The following is a 23,126-nucleotide window of genomic DNA, read 5'->3' as shown; positions in this document are numbered from 1 at the left end:
CCCACAGGCAGGATAGCACAAACCATGGCCTTTGTTGAACCAGTTATGGATCACTGGTCAGTGCAAGTGGTTTACACCTACCCATTGAGCCTTGCAGAGCACTCACTCAGGGTTTGGAGTCGGTATCTGGATTAAAAATCCTATGCCTCGACTGGGATCCAAACCCAGTACCTACCAGCCTGCAGACCGATGGCCTAACCACGACACCACCGAGGCCGGTCATGATTATGATTTATTGTCCAATCATTATTTAGATGTGTGGAACTAAACTCTTAGATGTGTGGAACTAAACTCAATGTAACATTTTTAACTATACAAACCAAACTCTTTGGGTTTTTTTTTAAGTTTCCTTTCATAACAGCATACAACAGAAAAATAATTGTGTACAGAATCCTTTGATCAACATTAACCCAACCCCCACCCCAAAACATCAATCCTTGTAAAACTGTCATCAGTTGTGAACTTCCACTTATTAATCAGTTTACTTTGTAATGTAAATTTTAATTGAAATACTCCTATCATCCCACTTGATGAATTTATCTCCAGCGATTAAACTTTCGGAGACTAGCACAGATTTCAACTGAACATGGTGTACTCCGGGCTTAGTGCCTGCCATTCTCAAGTAAGATTATTTTCTCCTGTTTTCCTCCTTCAAATCATCAGCACTGCGACTCTCACATCACTGGAATTAAAGCAACGGACACAGACAATTTCTACTTATTTATGTTTAGTCCAATTAATGGTATGAAGGTACATGGTGCTCTAAAAACAGTTTCTTGCTAGGAATATTCCTTTCTGTACATCCAATGTGGTTTGACGTACAAGAAAAATAAGTGTTTTGGAAATAACAAAAAAATACTATTTTTGTGTGGAATTTAGAAAACAATCTGCTCAGAAATAAATAACTTGTAGTAAATTTCATAGTATGAAAAAAAAGCATTCCTTTTGGTACGGACTATAGGTTCATGTACATGAACGTACCATCTCTTTACAGATGTTCTGTAAACATGAAGACAAAGCCCAAGTCCCAGGCTGTGTCGAGGATTTGGCAAGTAAGACCTGTGTGCTGACCCATGCACAATATGTCAAGTCAAGTTTTGAGCTCACTAGAGATCTATACAGATGGAACATAACCATTTAGTCTACTCCCCATTGTCTTGCCAATAACTTGAAACATATTGAGGACCTTTAAGCCCTTCCTTTTAACATTTTAAATGGGGAACAAAAAATAGCTGCCTGATAGCCCAGAAATGTGGTCTCTACAACTGCAGATATGCATACAGTCTTAGATTTTGAGAATCTAAAGCCATTGCTGAAATTTATTCAATGATGATCTATAGCAAATCTGAAAATTATCAATATATAACGAGATTTAAAACACTGGGTGGTGTTACTAATTTTTAAAGAAAATAGAGTTACTGACAGGAGTGGATCTGCCTTAAAAATTCAGAGAGTATTATAAAGTTGGGAAACAAAAATCACCTGGTGGATTTGGTAGAGCCAAAAACAAATAATTCAGTTTAAAAATAAGCAACGATTGGGTAAATATTTTGTAGTGTTGTGTCAATCCATATAGTCTGAAACTTAGTTTATGACCTGATAAACTAGCAAACTGATTAAGAGTGTCAATAGTATTCATAAATGACTTTCCAGTTTTTGTCATTCTTTATATATGTGTCAAAAATAACTGTGGACCAAAAATTTGGAAAACTTCACTGAAATGATTAGTTTATTACTGCACCATTATGAAAAGGTCCTACATAAATGCATTGTACAGATAAAATTGCATACAACGCGCTAATGGAAAGCAAGCCTTTCATTAAAAAAACCCCCAGGACAGGAGCATTTTTCAGGTTGTGTTAAAATTTCTGTATAAAAGTCAGAATTCTGGACAAATCCAGAGTTTTTTTCATCCCTGATAAGATAATAAACTGCAAACACGACCTAATGAGAAGATATGTTTATTAATTAAAATACACATAACTTAAGCATACATTCAGCACTTTAATTGTGTCAATGACTACAACATGCTAACCGATGTTGGTGGACTAGATGATAAACTGAAAGCATGTGTTCATGTTACAGACGATCATGACATGGTGAATCGGCTAAAAGTAAGAGAAATGAAATGCATTCAGTATTATTATCACTAATATCAGGCACAAAATGTGTAGGTTTCATTTCAACTTATTTTCGTGCTTATATCCAATTAAGGTTCAAGCACACTGTCCTGGGCACACACCTCGGCTATCTGTCCAGGATAGTGGGTTAGTTGTTGGTCAGAGAGAAGACGGTGTAGTGGTCTTACTCCTACCCATTGAGTTGTTAAAACTCAGTCTGGGTGGGAGCCAGTACTGGGTTGTGAACCCTGTACCTACCAGGCTTAACCACGACACCAGCGAGGCTGGTATTTGTATGTGTTACGTTTCCAGACTTCTGATTATGTATTGTAATAATATAATTACCATGAGCAACAATAGAGCTGTCAACCTGTAAGTGTTTAAAGGTATGAGATTCGGCCTAAAGATGGGGATCGGGGCTGCATGTACCTGATTAGGTCCATTTAGCCGGATTACTCGGACTTGGAGATCAAGAGCAACATTTGGACATTATAATGCTCTCTTACCAACAGAGTTAACGAAAACTCTGAATATTTGCTTACCAACGAGTAGGCAAACATTCCCCTACTACAACAATAATCCCATGTTTGACATTAACTACTTTTACATCAATCTTTTTCGAGTTCACTGATAACAAATATTTCACATAATAATCACTTATACACACACTATATGAAGAAACCCGTCTGCATTGAAACATTGTTTAAAGGGGGTAAGACAGAATTATAACGGTCCAAAAGTCCTCCTTACTTTTACAGCAGAGCTATCAGGGGAGGGGGTCACATGGCAGTGAACCCTTCCATGCCGACAAACAATTTTTACTGTTTATTTGATATAAGCAGTAGGACTCTGGTAGCAACAGGTTTCACAAATATTTATGATATATCCCTGATAAACATTTTAAAGATGATTTGACACAATGTAATGAAAACATTATTCAGACAATCATGTTGTTATATGTAGTAATTATAATTAGATGAGAACTTTCAGAATATAATAAGAACCCGACATTTCCCTAAATAAGTTTGACATCTTGAACTTGACAGCATGAGTTTGAACAAAAACTTTCGAGTCTCACAGCAAAAATATTAGAGGCGACATGTCTAGCAACAATAAGTTGGTACTCGGTTTGTTCATATGAATTCAAACGTGAGTAAATGGTACAGTTATGTTCTGATTGAAAAATGATATGAAGCATGTAAGAGAACACAACTATCACTAATGGATATGCTTGTTTAAATTTACAAAATATGATGTACATGCATTTCCCCAATTTGTTTTATGGCAGTGTGATTACAGTTTACATATTTTAAATCATTCTTATCCAAAACAACTGACCTATTACATGGAAAATTTTATAATTTTTTTCTATTATTAGTGAATCAACATCATTATATACTCTTCAAAAAAAGAAACGCAAAAGGGTACAAATGGGTTATAACTCCGATTTTATGTTTCCTACCGGTTCATGCTTTGTGAATATAAGGTCATTGCATGTCCCAAACACATTCCCACGGTTACATTCGATAAAACGCAGCTACTGTACAATAAAGTTCCAAAATGTGAATATTCGCAAAAACGCAGCCACGTGCAAACCATGTCACCACTGCACGTGCGTTGTCTGCACGTGCAACATGAACACCGACAGTATAAAAGTGCAGGGTGTTCGCTTGCCTGGCCTCTGTATCTGGCCGACAGTTGACAATCCAGGACATGCCACGTCTCAGTGAACCGCAGAGAAACAATGCCATCGGCCGACTAGACGCAGGCGAATCCAGAACGGCCGTTGCCAGGGCATTCCATGTGTCCCCAAGCACCATCTCCAGACTGTGGGACCGTTACCAGCAACATGGATCAACACGTGACCTCCCTAGATCCGGTCGACCACGTGTCACTACCCCCGGGCAGGACCGCTACATCCGGGTACGCCACCTTCGGGAACGATTGACTACTGCCACCTCCACAGCCGCAGCAATACCAGGTTTGCGCAGGATATCCGACCAGACCGTACGGAACCGCCTACGTGAGGTAGGAATTCGTGCCAGACGTCCAGTTCGAGGTGTCATCTTAACACCACAACACCGTCGACTCCGACTGCAGTGGTGCCAGATTCATCGACAATGGCCTCAACTGCGATGGAGACCGGTGTGGTTCAGTGACGAGTCCAGATTTCTGCTCCGACGTCATGATGGAAGATGTCGCGTGTATAGGCGTCGTGGTGAACGTTATGCGGCAAACTGCGTGCAGGAAGTGAACAGATTCGGCGGGGGTAGTGTCATGGTGTGGGCAGCCATCTCACACACTGGCAGAACTGACCTGGTCCACGTGCAGGGCAACCTGAATGCACAGGGCTACATTGACCAGATCCTCCGGCCACACATCGTTCCAGTTATGGCCAACGCCAACGCAGTGTTCCAACATGACAACGCCAGGCCTCACACAGCACGTCTCACAACGGCTTTCCTACAGAACAACAACATTAATGTCCTTCCTTGGCCATCGATATCACTGGATTTGAACCCAATTGAGCATCTATGGGACGAGTTGGACCGACGCCTCCGACAGCGACATCCACAGCCCCAGACCCTGCCCGAGCTGGCAGCAGCCTTGCAGGCCAAGTGGGCCACCATCCCCCGGGACGTCATCCGTACTCTGGTTGCTTCAATGGGCAGGCGGTGCCAGGCAGTTGTCAACACACGCGGAGGCCACACCCGGTATTGACTCCAGATGACCTTGACCTTGGTGGTGTCTCCTATCACTTACTCACAATGGACTAGAGTGAATTGTGAACAATCCTGCAACATTTGGTAATTATCGGACTCACCATTCAATAATTAAATCAATTCTCCAAATGTTACGACAATGTGGTTTTGCGTTTCTTCTTTTGAAGAGTATATGACCATAGGGCTGCCAATTTCCACATGATTTTAAAACATAACTCATCCCAGATAAATGGAATTAAATAAATCTTGGGCATTAAATTTGGAGATTTTATATTAGAATTCCACCAAAATCATAAGATGATGTAATGTAGATATTTTGAGATTCCATCTCATAATTTTATTCTTCCCACCCAAAATCTGAGATTCGCAGAAACAAAGAATCCTGCTAAATTTGCAGCCTGAAACACCCAACTATTCCTTTGACCTGTTGCTTCAAAAAAACATTAACAGACATTGCAAAAATATCCCCAATGTTAAAAGTATGTGTTATTTCATTGGTCTTTTGAAAACATGGAACAATGAACTACCACCTCACATATCAAACCTGGAAACGAGGGGCCATTCAACAATTATCTAATGCTGACATGGGGAAGAGGATGCTATGGGATCTGTTTCAAAACATTATAAATGATGGATGGAGAGGGTTTTTGGTCAAGTGTTATGCAACAATTTAGAAAAAAACTTTCATTTTTATTCATAATGCATCCTGCCATGACCATTTTCTATCTAGTATTTAATTCCAAAGAAAACAAATAAAAATACAAACAGCAAATCTCATAATGTCAGTAAAAGTAAGGTGTGTGTTGACAAGTATTTCAGCATTAGTATGTACCTAATCATTGAATGGTCCCTAATGAGAAAATGGAAGCCAGAACCAAGTGCTGTCACCTAAAAAGGACAACTATCATTTAATAGTGGGACTTTTAGCATTAATGAAGGACTGAAAATCTAACAAAATCGCCCACTTGAACTGTTGGGCAGGTGAAAATGATGATATGGTAGTTTTTCAGTTATAAACAGGCCATAGACATTTCTTAAAAGAGCTGTAACTGATCTACATTTATTCAGTTTGTACCCCAGTTTGTGGTCATAACACTGAATACATAATCCATTGATCAATCAATCCAGATTAATGATGCCTCTTTAATGACTGTTGTCCTTAGAAATGTTTAGTTCTGACTCATATTCACACACAAATGTAACAGTAATTTCCTTTCAATCTTCAGACCTGATTTTGCTCTTGAAGTAACTTTTAACCAAACTTAACATTAGTCTTTAATTTGTTCTCTCACTAATTTCACAAAGGGTAACACATTTTGAAAAATCAAACTGGTAGAAAATATAGGAATAAGGCACCAGCTGACTTGTCATGCAGAACTCTATATCAATAACTTAACTATAATACAGATATAAGATTATATGTAACAAATAACAAGTACAACATACATAACATATTAATATTAAACAAAATATAGGCAACATCTGTAATAATGTTCTTGTAAGTTATTCTAGTCGTTTGTTAATTTTAAAAACTTTTTGTTATGAACAACCCCCTCAAACATACACGCCCCCTAAAAAAAACCGAATCTATATGGATCTGAGCAAAATTGTTCATATTTTATATTGCAAAACGTTTGGGCAGGATATGAAATTCTCTTTCTTTTCTCATTGGTGGTTTGAATATGACAGATTAAACCTTGAACTATTTGTGTATGTACACATAATACAATGAACCATCCATCAAGTCGAAAATGATATTTTGAGCAAAGATCAGAACTTAACCATTAACATGAATTGAAAGTTCTATTGATCCTTTTTCAAAGTGGATTTAAACCACGAATCATGGTGAAACCGCCAATGGGTCTTAATGTCCATTTGTCCATCAGCTCCATAAGTAGTGTCCTAAAAATTAAATCAAATTAACACAAATTATGTTTCATGATTACAATTTACAGGATCAGTGCCATTAAGGTCAAAAGTCAAATACAGAACTTACAAAGCCAACTTTTGTATTGAACTATATGATATATAAGCATACACATCACTTGCAGATTTGACTGGGAGTATATTTTTAATGACTGCATTCTCCGTAATACATTGTTTTGTATGGCTGCTTCAGAAAGCATTATATAGGAGGGTGTACAGATACAGCTGGGATGCAGACTTTAGGGATTTTGTTTGCCAAATATCTTACATGCAGATATGTCACCCGGATGTTTTACTGATTCTCACCCCTTCACTGCATGCTACTTACACTTTCTTTTGCACTGTCAGTAATATCCTTATACCAAAATATATTTTACAAATCAATTAACCAACACCTAATTTATTAATTTTTATCAAACTTAAACAAGTTGTAAGATAAATGGTATCTGAAAGACCAGTCTTTTATTCTATTTTTTACAAATCTTAACTGACCAGATTTTAAAAAGTTATCTATGGCGATTGCACATTCGTTGAATTCTCAATACACAGCATGTTTTAAGAAATTTCAAGGAAGATTTGCATTGACCTAAAACAATGACATAACAATCGAATGAAACTTTAAAAACCACCAACAATATGTTATTGCACACCGCCCTTTGCGAATACATATAGGCTATCTTATTTTGGCACTTTCTCAAACAACGATGTGTAGAACTCTGCTTCTGTCAAAGTCACTCGGTATTTGTTCACAATTTCTTGGATTTTGAATTTTCTTCTTACATGAGGTGGCTGGTACCTATAATGCAGAAAGTAAAACGAGTAACAGAAGTGATTTTCTGCACATAAAACACAACAATGTACTAACACAATGACAATAATCTCCAAGAAAACCTGAAAGCATCTCCAGTACATTGTTTATTTTGCAATGATTATCTCTCTAATGACTACTTCTATTTAGCAGTATGGGGCAATCCTAACAATGCACAAGCACATTTAAGAATATTAAGCAGACATATATTATCCACTTGCCAGCATGAAAAATCGGCAAGAGCTTGAAGAATAAAACACACTATTTCTCAAAAGCTAAAAAAATTCAGTATTTTTATTATTATTATTATTATTATTATATATGTTTAAATGGATGGAAGGAAATTTGTTATATTTATTAAACTGAAATGGAAAAACAGATTAAAACAAAAAAGAAGATGTTTAATCCCGGATTGATATCTAAGAAAGAGTTAAACTTGTCAGTTTTGAAACTTACATTTCACTGTCCATTCTCTTTCTGCGACATATGTTGATAGCAGTTTGTCGAACCATTGTTCCTAGGGTCCTCCTGCTCACCAGCATCCCATCCACTAGTGGAATGGCCATCGACATTCTGATCAACGACAATAACATTGGTCATTAAATGCACACGACACAACTCCTAGTAGTTTGTACAGTAAACATCTTTTTAACATGAATTCTGTGGAATTAAATGTCTAACCTACCATAAACTGGTTTGATGTATTCATTTTAAAAACAAAATATAAAATATTCTATTAAAAATTAATCGTCAGCTATTGGATGTCAAACATTTGGCAATTTTTTACTTAGTGGCTTAGAGGAAACCCATTTTCCACTATATGCACTTTCCCAAAGACAGGACAGCACATACGATGGTCTTTGATACTTCAGTCCTAGTGCACTGGTTGGAATGGAAAAAAACCCAATCAGAGAATGGATCCACTGACATGGTTTGATCCTATGATGTAAGCTCCTAAGGAGAGTGCTCCACAGACTGAGCTACATCCCGTCTCCTAAAATATGGAATTCCAGATAAATCTGTAGGTTTTTCATCTCTGGGGTCAACAGTGTTCTACAAACTGAACAGCATATATACTCTTGTCTTGAATACACCAGTGAATGGAAAGGGAAATATCTAAGGAGAAAATGTTTATCATGATAAATACACACCAGACAAAATTAGTAAATCACCATGAAAGTCAAAATTGATCTGTAACAGTATATACTAAAGCTAAAACAAAATTTCAGCTAATATCTTGAGGCACTGCAAAAAAGTCTGGAATTTTTTTTGTTGTATCTCCTAAGTTCAAGGGCCATAACTGTAAATAATTAGTAAATCGCCATGAAAGTCAAACTTGATCTGTAACAGTACATGATAAAGCTATATACACAATGTTAGCGTAGTATGTTGAAGCTTTGTGATAAAAACGTTCTGAAAACTATATATGGGACAGATGAATGGACTGACAGACAGAAGGACAGAGACGAAACCTATAGTCCCCTCTGGTTGGACCAGTAGGGGACTAATTATTAAAACAAAATTCCTATGGCATTAGAAGCACAGACATACAACTTCATGAAGCTGTAGTTGTATTTTTGTTTTGCGTTATGACTTTTCCAGATAGGGATGGCACCATGACATTTATTTTATGTTGTAATGTTTTCTCTAAGCATACTTGGTTTAAGTAAACTGCTATTTTGTTAGTGGTTGGTAAACAAAATAAACCCAGGAATTCTGTGGAATTAAATTTCTCACCTACCATAAACTTTTTCTGTGCACTCTGATGAACATCCAGAGGTGAAACTATAAACCAAGTTTCACTGGCCTAAGATTTATAGTTTGTGAGAAACTGGTCTAGACGCGAAACTTTAACGCAAATGTTGAAAGCGAAACTTTAACGCAAATGTTGAAACCACCATCACCGTCAGAAAAGCAATACCTATATCTCGCCTTTTTATTTCGTAAAGGCGAGACAAAAGATGCCTTCTGTTCCATCCATGCAATCACTTCTGTAACAGCCATTACTAAAGATATAACGTAACTAAATGGTGACACTGTTCTTTACAGAGTAAACTCACTTGGTTTGAGATTTTTCACATTTATGCAAGTGTATTCTGAAAAGTCCGTTTTGCAAAGCATGGATAAATATGATGTAGACTTCTCTGTCACGTAATGATGACCCACTATTGCTGCCTGGAATTTGCTCCTGCCCAGTACTTGCCACGTTGATCATTTCATCTGAAAAAAAAAGAGGAATGTTTCATTAAAAAACATGCCAGCACTAGTTTATCAGCAGCTAATAGGTGTCACAAATACGACAATGGCAATATGTGGTCTAATAAGGGAAGAAACCATTCTGCTGTAACCAAAGGTTATCTTTCTTGACAATATAGAATTTCAAATGCATTTTTTCACAGACAATGTAGCACATCCTTTGATATACCAGTTGGGGAGAACTAACTGAATGTGAAAGCAGTTCATCTGTAGAAAAGCCATATGCATGCAATAAGTCAATAATTATAAGACCAAAGTGTTCAAACTTGGCCATCTATGATCATCTTTTTAACAATCCAGTTAGGTGCTATTACTGAAACTTTTAGACATTTCTTAAAGCCAGTGGAAACCCTATGAGATATTAGCTTCCCAAATGTTTCTCTTTATCCAGACACATCAACCCGCCTCAACAAACACAAATACTTTCTAAATGTCAGGGCCCCATTCCACGAATCGATCTTAGCGCTAAGATCATCGTAAATGCATAATTACCTAATGCACTTAAGGTGATCTTAGTGCTAAGATCGCTTTGTGGAACGGGCCCTGACATTTAGAAACTATTTTCATTAACAATAGCAGACATGCCTGTTGGGACATAATCATGGTCTTCGAAGTTCTCGAGCCAGATGGTGAAGACTTTAAACTCAGGAGCCATTGTGGCTGACTGCCTGCCGAGTCGACGGGTGCGTGTTGCCGACGTGCTGGGCACATTCAACTCGGATGGTGACCCAGGACTCTCTTTGGGTGGAACACCAGCCTTCTCAGACTCCAGGATCAAGGTCTTCGGTTTGAAAACAAGAGAATCACTCGCCACATTCTTCGACATAGTTGGTGATCGCTCTGTATCAAATCATTAATGAATTAATAATTTACAACAACGTGACTGAATGAATGTTTAATGACACCCCAGCACACAAAAATACATTGGCTATTGGATGTCAAGAAAGATTGCATAAAACAGGATTTTTTTTTAAATGTTTCTGAAAATGTAACAAACTCAAATATTATGAATACTGTATAGTTTAAAGCCGTTGAAGAGCAGTTGACGTTTATTTAATAACCTCTCGCTGGGAATGGGTGTCTGATACAAAAAAAGAAGAAGTTTGTTTTGTTTAATGACACCACTAGAGCACATTGATTTATTAATCATCGGCTATTGGATGTCAAACATCTGGTATTTTGACATATAGTCTTAGAAAAGAAACCCGCTACATTTTTCCATTAGTAGCAAGGGGTCTTTTATATACACCACCCCACAGACAGGTTCCATCCAGCGAAAATAAATTATAATTTGGTTAATCTACAAACCTGTAACACACTTTGATCACGTTTTTAGCAAATGGAGTGAAAAAGCAGGTTTTATATCGATAAATACCATGGGAATCCCCATGTCCCAATTGCTTGAAATAATTTTGAAAGTTTGTATTCTGATGTCACTGGTAGATGTCGCTCGAAGCACAACAATGCCTACGTCACGACAAATTTCACAGACTTGGGGTGCGTTCTTTTCACCTCTCCTGGACATGTTCCAACTGTTCTGTCCTGGTTGTATCCCCTCTCCAGATATCGTAGGACTTAGCAAAATTATTGGTTTTAAGGGTTTGTAACGTTTTGTATTGAGATACTTACTTGTCTGAACTTTATTGTTACTGAAAATGTTCACGAACTGTGAAGAAAAATCTCACAAATGAACAACAACAAATCGGATGTTGATTGCGCGAATCGTGCACGAGAAAACAAACCGAACCAAAATGATAACGGTCACGTGGTATACCAATGTCTGTGACATTGAAATGGAAATATCCCGTCTAAAAATAGATTAGACCTTGTCTGCTCAACGTTTTTTTCTCAAACGTGCGTCCGTTTTTCAGAAATACGAAAAATGCATTTTGTGGTATTTACAAACACCAGGATTACCAAAAAACACTTCAGGTGAATGGAAATGTATATTTTAAATAACAAACGGTAAGTAAAGTGCAATTTTATTTGTGAAAAAATGGGTTTAATAGCGAAAAACAACACCGTAATGGTTAACAACTAGCCGTAACTAGGGTGTGTCCCTTTAAACAAATACAACTGTAAAGTGTTTTTTTTGTGCCAATATCAGCACTTTTTAACTTCTATTTTGATTAACAATCATAATACACCATAGCTATGAAGTAAATAATGGTATACAGTAAAGCAGAAATATCATTCATCATACTATATATGTATTTTTTTTGTTGTTGACAGGAACACACTAAATGCATATTTTTATTAATACATCTTATAACTGCAAATTTAAAGTTCACACAGAATACAGGAAATGCAAAGTTCAATGAATTTATTTAAATTTTTCTTTATCAATTAAACAAAAGAAGTTAACATTTGTTTTGAAAGACAAACCAGTAGAAGCTATTATATTTTGTTAGTTGGAAGTAATTTCCTCCATCTCTTATGCAGAGCACTGTAGAAATGACAAGGTGTGGAGATAACATTGTAAATACAGTTCGTGTGAACAACTCATAAGATGTTCATTTTGCTGGACCAGAATGTATTTCTTTTAAGTTTTTTGTTTGTTACGTGATTATTTTCAACTGAACTAAAATTGAATTAAAACATTTCAAAAATATTTCACTTCAACAGATTCTTACCACAAATGGTGGGGTTTGTTTTATTGTCTGACTTTTCATTTTGTATTTTTGTGTGTTTTTATTGATTAGAAATATGTCATGTAATTATTATGCAAATACACCAGTCACATTTTTTTTGCATTAATATCATGCTGGTATAATTTTCCTAATTTACAATATCTTGTTGAACAGGCATATATTTAGAATATGTATTTAGAATACTGAATTAAATATTTTAAACAAACTGAAACAAACCTGAATCATTGACTGGGGTAGTTATCCTTTGATTGTAAGATTCTGGCGAGGGAACAACAAATGCCATCTCTGTGGTGACATCTGCCCAGTATAGAACCTGCTGTCGGCCATCATATATACTTCCTCCTGTGTTTGTCTGGTAGTCGTCAACTATACAAACAATATAACACATACGTCTTCTTTGTTTTCATTGTTCATTAATTTTGTATATAGAATAAAAACTCCAAATTAGTGGCGAAGAAAGGTGAGTGGTTGGTACAATAAAGAAATAGAGAGCATGATAGGAGATTGAAGGGGACAATGGGGCATATCAGTTGTTCCTCTTTAAAGCTGTAATCATGAAAATTACATTACATTTTCGATTATTTCTTATTTTCTGCATGTGTACACATAATGTTTACATGTGAAATTGCAGGAACTATAATCCAGACTACCAGGTGTCAAATTTAAAATAGCTTAAGATTGTAGAAAATATCTCAAACAAAACAAACAATGGTGCATTACAGACAGAAAACTGATGTCAATGACTTGTAAATACTTATTTTCATTAATATTTATAACATCCAAAGTGATTACAAATAATACCATTCAGCATTAAAAATAGTAATGATATTTGAGTTGTACTGACAGCTCATATCTGTTGATAGCGAATGCACACAAATTTATAAAAACACTTGTTTTGTCAGTTCTAATTTGTAACTTATGTTACAGGATGGTGAGCTGAGATTGCTGCTTTAAGTATCATACGGACAATTTCACAATAATTCCTTGAGCATAAACAAACACAGACAGATCAAAACATTTAACACGTGGTAGCCATAGCATAAAACAGCCTAACGGTGAGTGATTGTTCCTCATTGCACATTAAGCCAACACTTCATCACCAAGTTACTTCAGGGTGATAAGTAGTGATGTGAAATGTGTAACAGTAAAAGCCTATATCATCATCATCAATTGTCCTCTGTATTGTAGACTTGTAACAAGACAGGTGGATCACCTTAGTTATTTGGTACTGTGAAATATTTTCTACTTCTATAACTTTTTTCACCATTAAATTACATATTACTTATAACAATTTTCTTAAGTTACCAATTTTGGCTAATACAATGTTTCTGGATGTCCTGATGTTTACAGAAACTTAAAATAAATTATATGCAAAACAGACAAGGTACATATCTCATGAATTAGAATCAGCGATATGTTACTAAACCATCATATCACCACAGATTTACTCTGTACAATACTCCAAAAGTTATTTTATTATATTTTTGATTAAATGCAATCTATTATGTTAAACTTATTTTATGCACACACCTTCCCCCACTCCCCCCAAATCATTTAAAAAATGTTTTAAAAACAAAATTTAAACATTTAATTCCTGTAATAAAGATTTCTTTGTATATGTGTACTGGATTTACCATCAACAGACTCGGGTGCAGTGGTTCTCCAGCTTGATGAAATATGACCTGTCCATCCAGCATGTTTCCTCACATCCACAGGCCACCCAAGAGAGTGGAGAAACTCCAGAAACTGGGGCTGTACTTTTGAAGAAGACACCTGAAAAATATCAGTTTCGCACTATGCACAGTGAACGATGGTTCACATATGATAACAAATAAACTGTAACTACTAAATTACACAAAACCCAGATACAATGTCGTTTTCATTTTTTTATGATAAAAAGATAGTAAAAGGTTGGACTAGTAGGGACTAACAATGACTGGATGATGGCTTGATAACAGTTAAAACTGCAATGAAAAACCATTATACCACATTTGACAACAGCTCTGTGACGGTCCTCTGACCAGACTTGACGTAGAAGATGTGAAGTGTGTCGTTGTCTCGGCTAGGAATATGGTCCAAAGTCTCAAGATCGGCGAAGATGGCTGGATTGGATGTATCCAGCATGACTAGGGCGGGCGGCACACTGCTGTTTGAGGGCTCCTACAAATTGTAATAGCACAGACCGTAAAACACCGCACTGAGATACATCCATTCTATATGTTCTAATTGTCTGTTTCTATATTAGATATAACAATTCTGTAACGACTGCAAATTATTTTGAGAACTGTTCATTGTAAAATTTTATTGCTGATAAAAGCACTGCACTGAGATAAATTTGATATTCATATTATATTTGTCAGATTCTATATTAGATCTAACAATTCTGTTACAGCTTGCTAATTATTTTGAGCATTTTTCACTCTAAAAATGTAATTGTTAATAAAACAATGAATCAGTAATTATTGTTGTCTGCTAGTCTGGACTGAGAACTTGGTGATTTGTAACTCAACAAATACCAGCTTTATGTATCTTGATGTTATATGTTGAAAATAAAAGGCAAATAATATTCTTGTGCTAATAAAGAAAAGAAAAAGTTTAAAGTTATATATAAATGATTGAATAATGATGGAATGTAAATAGCAAACATAAAAGTGCAGGATTTTCATCCAGGGGTGCACAAATGTGAAATTGTGATAGCTGCAATCAGTAGCTGAAGTTTAGTTGCCCCAACATCATCTCTTGGTTGCCCACATAACGTTTTATGCATATAATTTTGAACTGTCTTTAAAATGAAACTGAAATTTAAAAGGTTTTTATTATTATCATTACTTATCAGTTTAGTTTTATTTCTTTTTTAACATTGGAGAAAACTTGTGTTTTCTCTTTTATAGATACACTACCTGTCCTCAAACAAGGGCACCTCCCCCCCCCCCCACGCAAGTGGTCTGGTCCGAACATCCCAACAGCCAATGGGATGGCCTAAATTCTTCTACTGCATACTGCTCTCTAGTTCTGGTCACATGACTGTAACTTCCTTCTTTTTTCCTGAGCGCATCGCACGGAGAACAGGAAGCGGGGAGGCCCGGGCAGGATGAAATCTTGAGGACAGGTAATGTATCTATAAAAGAGAAAACACTCCAAGTTTTCTCCATTTCTTTTCACATTACCTGTCCTCAAACAAGGGCAGCATTCAACAGATGGTGGTGGGTGCCGAGATCCGTAGATGCTTACGATAACTCCCCAAACCGGAAAGAGGCTGACTAGTGGAAGAATGAGGCCAACCCTGGTAAGCCCTCCTCCTAGGGATGCCCGTCACAGACCAATGCAGGTGATGTTAGTAACAACAATCAGCATGGTGGCATCCGTCAGCAGTGGCAGGTATGGCTCCCAGAACAAATGGACCAGGAGGCGGAAGCCACATCACATGCTGGTTCTGACAGGGTGGGAAGACGTAGCCACCAGGGATGCAGGTGTTAGGTAACCCCTCACGTATTGAAGTGGTTTTTTTTTTAATAACAAGCGACAACCTAATGAGGTGCATCAGTCAGAACACTGAACTGAACAAGTCCCCCGAGTGTTTTCTGTCTAGTACACCAAAGAACTGTTAGTTCAATAATGACAACAGATAACCACATGCAGTGCAGGGTAAATGTTATCGAGACAAAAGTTCCAGCACCAGTGCGTGAACCGTGCAAGGAACTAAAGTCGATTCAATGAACATCTCTGGATGCAGCCCAGAATCCGACAGACATCAACGACGACGAGGACGGCTTGTATTTAACAGAGTCTGTGCAGCAACAACCGGACCCAGATGATGGAACCCCTCAACGTCTTCTGTGGAGATAACCCTCAGATAATAGTTGGCGAAGATGGAGTCCGTAACCCAGAAACAACCAGTGATAATGTGCTGAATGGGTGTGTTGCAGTGCAGGGACATCGTGGCAGCCAAGGCACGGAGTTCATGCGGATTAGTAGCAGATGGAGCAGGTAAACCCTCTTTCTGATAGGCAGTCAGGATAGAAGACCGGATCCAGGTGGCCACCGTGTTCTTGGTAACCGACTCTGGTTACAGGAGAGGAAAAGTCTCTTGCGATGTTGGCGAAAAGATCTGGTCCTCTCGATGTAATGGTGCAGGGCTCTGACAGGGCACAACGCCAAGTCCTCAACGTCCGCTGGACCAACGATAGAGGAGAGAGCCTGCACAACATACGAATGAGGCGCTTGGTCTGGTAACTGATTTCTTTGCAACAAAGTTCATGAGTAACCCCAAGTTGACCGCACGACGATCTCGGTGAAACGCACGAAGTCCACATCAAGAGCATGGAATTCCGAGTAAAAACACCGTCTTCCGCGTCAGGTCCTGCAGGGAAGAGGATTCAATCAGCTCATAAGGTGCGGTCGATAATGCTCGTAACACCAGATTCAAGTCCCATCTTGGTGGCCGAAACCGGTGTACTTGATCCTCAAGCCGAAACCCCTTGGTCATCGTATGGATCTCAGGAATACCCGATAACTTCGTTCCAGTAGCGACACCATGAACAGTAGCGTTGACCGAAACGTACCCAGCGATGGTAGACCCCTTCAATCGTAAAGCGGTCTGCAGATACAGCAAAAACCCCAGCGAGACAAGGTATCTGGATCGTCTGAGGTTTGAGGTTTTTTTGCCGGACACCATCGGTGAAAGCAACGCCATCTGACGTTGTAAGCCGCAGTAGTAGATGATCTGTGTGCTTTCAAAATGGCCGCCGTGGACTGCGAAGAAAAGACTTTCTTCCTCAAACTCTTGAAGATAAAGTCCACGCATGCAGTTGGAACAACTGCGGACGAGGATGGTATAGTCTTGACGTGGGATGCAACAACAGGATGCAGATCGGCAAGATGTATTAAATCTGGATACCACATCCTGGATTGCCACAATGGTAAGGCTGAAACCTCTGAAGCACCCTTGGAAGGAGGATTGATGGAGGAAAAGCGTATGCGTCCATCTGTTCTCAGCTGATGGCCAAGGTGTCGAGATCCAGAGCTTCGGGATCTGGCACCGGACACACATAAACCCTCAGCTGATGGTTGAATCGTGTGGCGAAGAGATCGATGTTTGGTGTCCAAAGTCTGATGGAAACCCATCGAAACGTTTCGGGATGGAGCATCCATTCTGTCGGCTGTGGAGACCCCTGGAATATGGCGAGACCGAAGTTGCAGGGGAATCGCGTCGACCAGCTTGTAGAGACGATAAGTCAACTGCAGCAGACTGCTGGAGTGTGTTCCGCCCTGGCGATTAATGTAAGCCGCTGCAGTGATACTGTCTGTGGCTACCATGAGAGAGGTGCCTGACAGCATCTCTCGCCAATGAAGGATGACGTTGTAAACTGCCAACATCTCCAACAGGTTGATGTGTAGATCGGCTTCATCTGGAAACCACAGCCACCAACAGGGACTGGACTGCAGGGCGACTGGTAACCGGATCAGCAAATCTGCGTTATTGTACTGAATGCATGAATTCAGAAACAAACGGGATACTGCGACCTCTAAGCGTCAAATGTTGCACCGACGTCAAAATTACTCTTGCAATGATACTTCATGAAACAGTAATAGAGTGATTCAGGAATCAAGACATCGGAAACAGCGACCCCGTGATACAGGCAAGAGCCAAGACAGCGTAGCAACTCGCTACGCTATATGCCCTATATGCCCGATATACCTGGAAGTGAAGCAATGCAAAACAGCAACCGGCTAAAATCCACGGCCGTCACACCACCCGGTGCGAAACAGCAGCAGAGACAATCTGGACAGCATCGGTCACGAACTCTGGCGGTAACAACAGTGAACGTCAGTGAGTTGATAAGCCACAATGAACCACAGGAAAACGGTGACGGTAAAAAACCCGTACCACTTGATGGCAACTGGATGACTTCCGGAACCAGCGGAAGTAGCGACTGTCTTGCATCGCCACCGGATATAGAGAACGATCTGCCGAATGTCGCTGAACCTTCCTCGAACAAGAGAATATCGGTGCACGGGATCTCAACACAAGTGACCGGACTAGTAGACTGTCTTCGTCACCAACCTGGAACGCTTGTAACGTCGAACCCCTTCACGGCAAACAGCCGTATGTAAAAGAAAGAAAGAAGTGTTTTATTTAACAACGCACTCAACACATTTTATTTACGGTTATATGGCGTCAGACATATGGTTAAGGACCACACAGATATTTTTAGAGGAAACCCGCTGTCGCCACATAGGCTACTCTTTTACGACAGGCAGCAAGGGATCTTTTATTTGCGCTTCCCACAGGCAGGATAGCACAAACCATGGCCTTTGCTGAACCAGTTATGGATCACTGGTCGGTGCAAGTGGTTTACACCTACCCATTGAGCCTTGCGGAGCACTCACTCAGGGTTTGGAGTCAGTATCTGGATTAAAAATTCCATGCCTCGACTGGATCCGAACCCAGTACCTACCAGCCTGTAGACCGATAGCCTGCCACGATGCCACCAAGGCCGGTCAGCCATATGTAGACCACATGTCTGCCAAGATTACCGGCTTGTGCTGAAAGTCAAGAATGGATCGCTTCAGGCAAGTCGGTTGATGATAGTGTGCAATCGTAGTGTACATCGACGTCACTGAAGATATAAGGTAGACCAACATCAAAGTCGACGGCTGGAACAAGGCATATCCTCCGGCATCCTGCACATGAGGAGTTATGGTCCCCAGGAAAACAACCCAATAGGACAGCATGTACAAACATCTACGCTGAACTGAAGCCATCGACAGGACGTGCCAATCTGTAAGTTCTAGGAAGACGTCTGGTCCCGCCGGAAACAGCGTCATCCAAGGCCGGCGCCACACCGTTGAAGGATAGGTTGAAGACGGGATACGTTCGTTGTGACGAATGGGGAACGGCACAAACAAAGTCGACTCAAGTAAACCTCGACATCGGATCTGTCCTCAAACGGAAACCTTCTAGAATGGTGCCAGTGGACTGTGCAGTGACTAAAGCATATCATACACCGCAGCGAGACAATCCGTCACAGCCATGTGGGTCACTGCGTCCGGATCTTCTATAACGGAAGGTGCCGACGCATCATCTGGAAAATCGCTCAGTAACCTGGCACAGGCAATTCGATCCAATGTACTGGCTGCAATCGGAAACACGGACCGTGGACGGTCCCATCAGGAGCCGGTGTAAACCCTGAATGCCGGATCAGCTGCCGACTGGTGTGGACGGTACGATGTACACGGACCGGCAGGAGCCGGTGGAAGCCTGGATGCTGTACCACTTCGATCGATCACGGGACGACGGTACCGAACAGTGAGCCGACGACGCAATCTTCCAGTTCGTTACAGGGCTCTGTCTGCTGGAACAAATGATCCGCACGGGCCGGTTACTGGTAGCCATGTAAACCGACAGGGGCCTGTGGCAGCCAACGATCGAATGCCAACATCTGCCGGTGGAACCTCCGTGGCGATCATTGAAACCGGACCCTTCTTGGCTGAAACCGGTGGATGGGTCAGCGGCGGTAGCATATCAGATATGACAGCCAGACAGTCCCTCAGTGACAGGTGGTCCGCCGCATCCAGATCTTCCAGCACCGCAAGAACCGATACATCATCAGAAAAGTCACGTAGCACCCGTGAACAGGCCAGTCGCTCTGGTCATGGCCCGATGGAGATACTGGAGAACCGGACAGTGGGTGGTCCCGTGTGGATACCAAGGAACGGATGACCACATCCTCCGGAGGGACATAAGTCGCTATCATCGGTGTCGGTCCCTTCTTGGACGGCGTCGGTGGATGTGGCAAGGACGGCAACATGTCGTAGACGGCTGCCAAGCAATCCCTCATAGTCATATGGTCCGTAGAGTCGGGCTCTTCAATGACAGATGCCGCAGGCACTTCATCACCAAAGTCTCGTAGAAGTCGAGCACAGGCCAATCGATCTAACGTAATGGAAGCCACCGGTTAAACCGGCCCGTGGACGGTCCCGTCTAGATCCCTCGGAAGCCACATCAACTGAAGGTCGGCGCTGACGATCTGTGGAACCCGTAGGGAGCTGTACAGGTCGTGTGGAGCGTCTACGGTCTCGGCTCCGATGCGCCGAAGAGGACTTCCCCGCCGAAGATCGGTGAGCCTTGGAATCCGTGGAGTGTCTATCTGAATGAGCCGGCTTCTTAGAGGGCTGTGTAGAGACCGCAGGCCTGTCATCCGAAGTCTTAGGTATCGGTGGAGCTGAAGAAGCCGCACCCCCTGAAGAAGGGACTGGAATCGGACCTGACCCCGAAACCGCCGGTTTGGGTACAGTCGCCATTGACGCCATTGTTTCTTGAAGCATGGACGGCAAAATGGAGCGTAACACTTCCGCCACGGAGTCTGCTATGAAAGGCAAAGATTCCACCTTCTTGGCCCTCGCTGACACTTTCAGGTAAGCCGCGAACTCGACATCTGAGGTCGCATCTTGAAGTAAGGGCACACGGAACACAACCCGGACATAAGTCGTGTGGGTCGCTGCCGGCAGTAAACTTCTTACAGCGTAAACACGCTCGTACAAGTCGCTGAACATTAACATCAGACATGTGTGAAATCTGTGAAAGAGAAAGAAAAAACCAACCTAGACACAAACACAAAGCCGGTCAACAAAGACGCCATTTTGCAAATGGTGTCTGACACAACAACCGGCAATATAAACAACATTTCATGTAAATAAACGCTTGGAAAGTCAAGCGAAATACGCGAAAAGACATACGAAAGCTAACGAAAACGAAGGTGAAAAACATTTCACCCAAACACGAATACAAAACCAAAGGTCTTATAAAAAAGTTGACTCCAAAACAGAGCCAAGCAAAAGGACGTCCAGACCCTTTAGCGAAGAGAAAAAGAAGGAAGTTACAGTCATGTGACCGGAACTAGAGAGCAGTAAGCAGTAGAAGAATTTAGGCCATCCCATTGGCTGTTGGGATGTTCGGACCAGACCACTTGCATGGGGGGGGGGGGGGGGGGGGGGGGGGGGGAGGTGCCCTTGTTTGAGGACAGGTAATGTGAAAAGAAATATTTATCTACAGCTCATCTTCGCTTAGGCTGAAAAAAAGTTTGTTTTGTTTAAAGGAAACATGTCACGTGACCTATATTTGGCACCAACCATGTACAATTAATTATAAATTGAATCACCTAAAAAAAAAAAAAAAAAAAAATTAATTACTTAAAATATCTCCATAAAAAAAAAACCCCAGATACGAGCTCTTAGCGGAAATTGCCGATCTTTAATGAGCAGGGCAATCACGAGGTCAGAGACGCGTCGCTTGATCTGAAGCCTTACACTTAAAAGCATTAGTCCGTATCACTCATAAAGAATCTAAGACTTGCACAGCTTACCAAAACCATGAGTGTTCGTTCGCAAAACGTTTTGCCATATCAATTTGAGCTGTTAGTAAATGAAGAAAGACACACATTTACTTACAACAGTGATACTGAAGAAAAAACAGATAGCGAGTCGGAGGGTGGAGAAACCGATGGTGCCAGACCAGACCGGTCGACCAATTTACAGCCCGGAGCCCGAAAGTAACCCGGAGACAAAACCAAAACCCGGATGCTAATGCCGAGGTGTATACTGTTCATATTTAGCATAAAGATACACCTCGATATGATGTATTTAAATATGTAAAAAATATAAATGTAGGACAAACTTGTTTTCTTTTTTCTTTTCGAAAATATCGCATTTTTCATGTTCGGGCTGTACATAATGAAATCTGTATGCACAGTGTAAACAAACGCTCTAATTTACGACAAGGCGCTTCACTTTCATTAACCTGACTTGTAAAATAACATAAATGACTTGAGGGCAACTTTTTAACTAAATATATTTCAATTTGCATCAATAGAACGAAATAGGGTTATAGTATTTTTCTCTCTTAAAAAAAAAGCAGCATATTATTAGGCCTATTGGTAGGGTGCGTTAGAGTATAAACGACCACTCACGATACCCATGTGATAATTTTCTTTTCTTTGGTACTACGTAATTGGTCAGTTTTGTAATTTTAGATGAGAAAGTCTACTTAATCAAGGGTTTTACAGCATTATTTACAGTAATGAAGCAGGGCGGCTGATAATGTCCATTAACATTGTACTATAGTCGCGACAGGTTACGCCACAATACCCTGTGATCTTAAAAAACTGGCAAGTATTTTGTACATATGTCTAGACAGTGGTAATCACTTACCTGGTCGATACCCTGCAATATACACCTGCCAATCAGGAATCACATGTGCAGGCCATGGAAAGAACTAAAACAACTCTCCGATTCTCAAGTCAGCCCGTGGATGAAACATAATAGTTATTTCGACACCGACAGTAGTGGTTTATTTTGTATTGAACTTCGTGTTAAAATCATTAGATATATATTTTTTTTAAACATATTTAAATACATCGTACTGAGATGTATCCTCATGCCAAATCCCATGTTTGTATATGCCATATTTAATTACTTATTGACGTTTCCTTCTTCGGACGGTGAATACAGATTTTGTTATGTAGGCCTACAGCCCTAACATGAAAAATCTCTTTTTTTCCGAAATTAAAAAAACAAAACATTCTACATTTTTGTTTTAACATATATAAATACATCATGCTGAGGTGTATCTTTGTTCCAAATA

At 40.0% G+C, this 23,126-nt stretch overlaps 1 protein-coding gene across 5 annotated transcripts in view; it reads right to left on the bottom strand.

Annotated features, from left to right (window-relative positions):
* Positions 1-4,895: 4,895 nt before the first annotated feature.
* Positions 4,896-23,126, bottom strand: part of LOC121371094 (ral GTPase-activating protein subunit beta-like) — a 58,917-nt gene continuing 40,686 nt past the window's right edge. For all 5 annotated transcript variants that reach the window (XM_041496740.1, XM_041496737.1, XM_041496741.1 and 2 more), the window contains 7 exons: positions 14,471-14,644; positions 14,119-14,257; positions 12,701-12,850; positions 10,419-10,673; positions 9,638-9,797; positions 8,034-8,150; positions 4,896-7,565 (listed from right to left, as the gene is read on the bottom strand). In XM_041496740.1, the coding sequence (XP_041352674.1) occupies positions 7,448-7,565; positions 8,034-8,150; positions 9,638-9,797; positions 10,419-10,673; positions 12,701-12,850; positions 14,119-14,257; positions 14,471-14,644 (1,113 nt within the window). In that variant the 3' untranslated portion in view covers positions 4,896-7,447. The remainder of the gene's footprint in view (positions 7,566-8,033; positions 8,151-9,637; positions 9,798-10,418; positions 10,674-12,700; positions 12,851-14,118; positions 14,258-14,470; positions 14,645-23,126) is intronic.

This window comes from Gigantopelta aegis, chromosome 4 (assembly GCF_016097555.1).
Source record: "Gigantopelta aegis isolate Gae_Host chromosome 4, Gae_host_genome, whole genome shotgun sequence".
Taxonomy (NCBI): Eukaryota; Metazoa; Mollusca; class Gastropoda; order Neomphalida; family Peltospiridae; genus Gigantopelta; species Gigantopelta aegis.
This window is presented reverse-complemented; position numbering and strand designations above follow the sequence as displayed.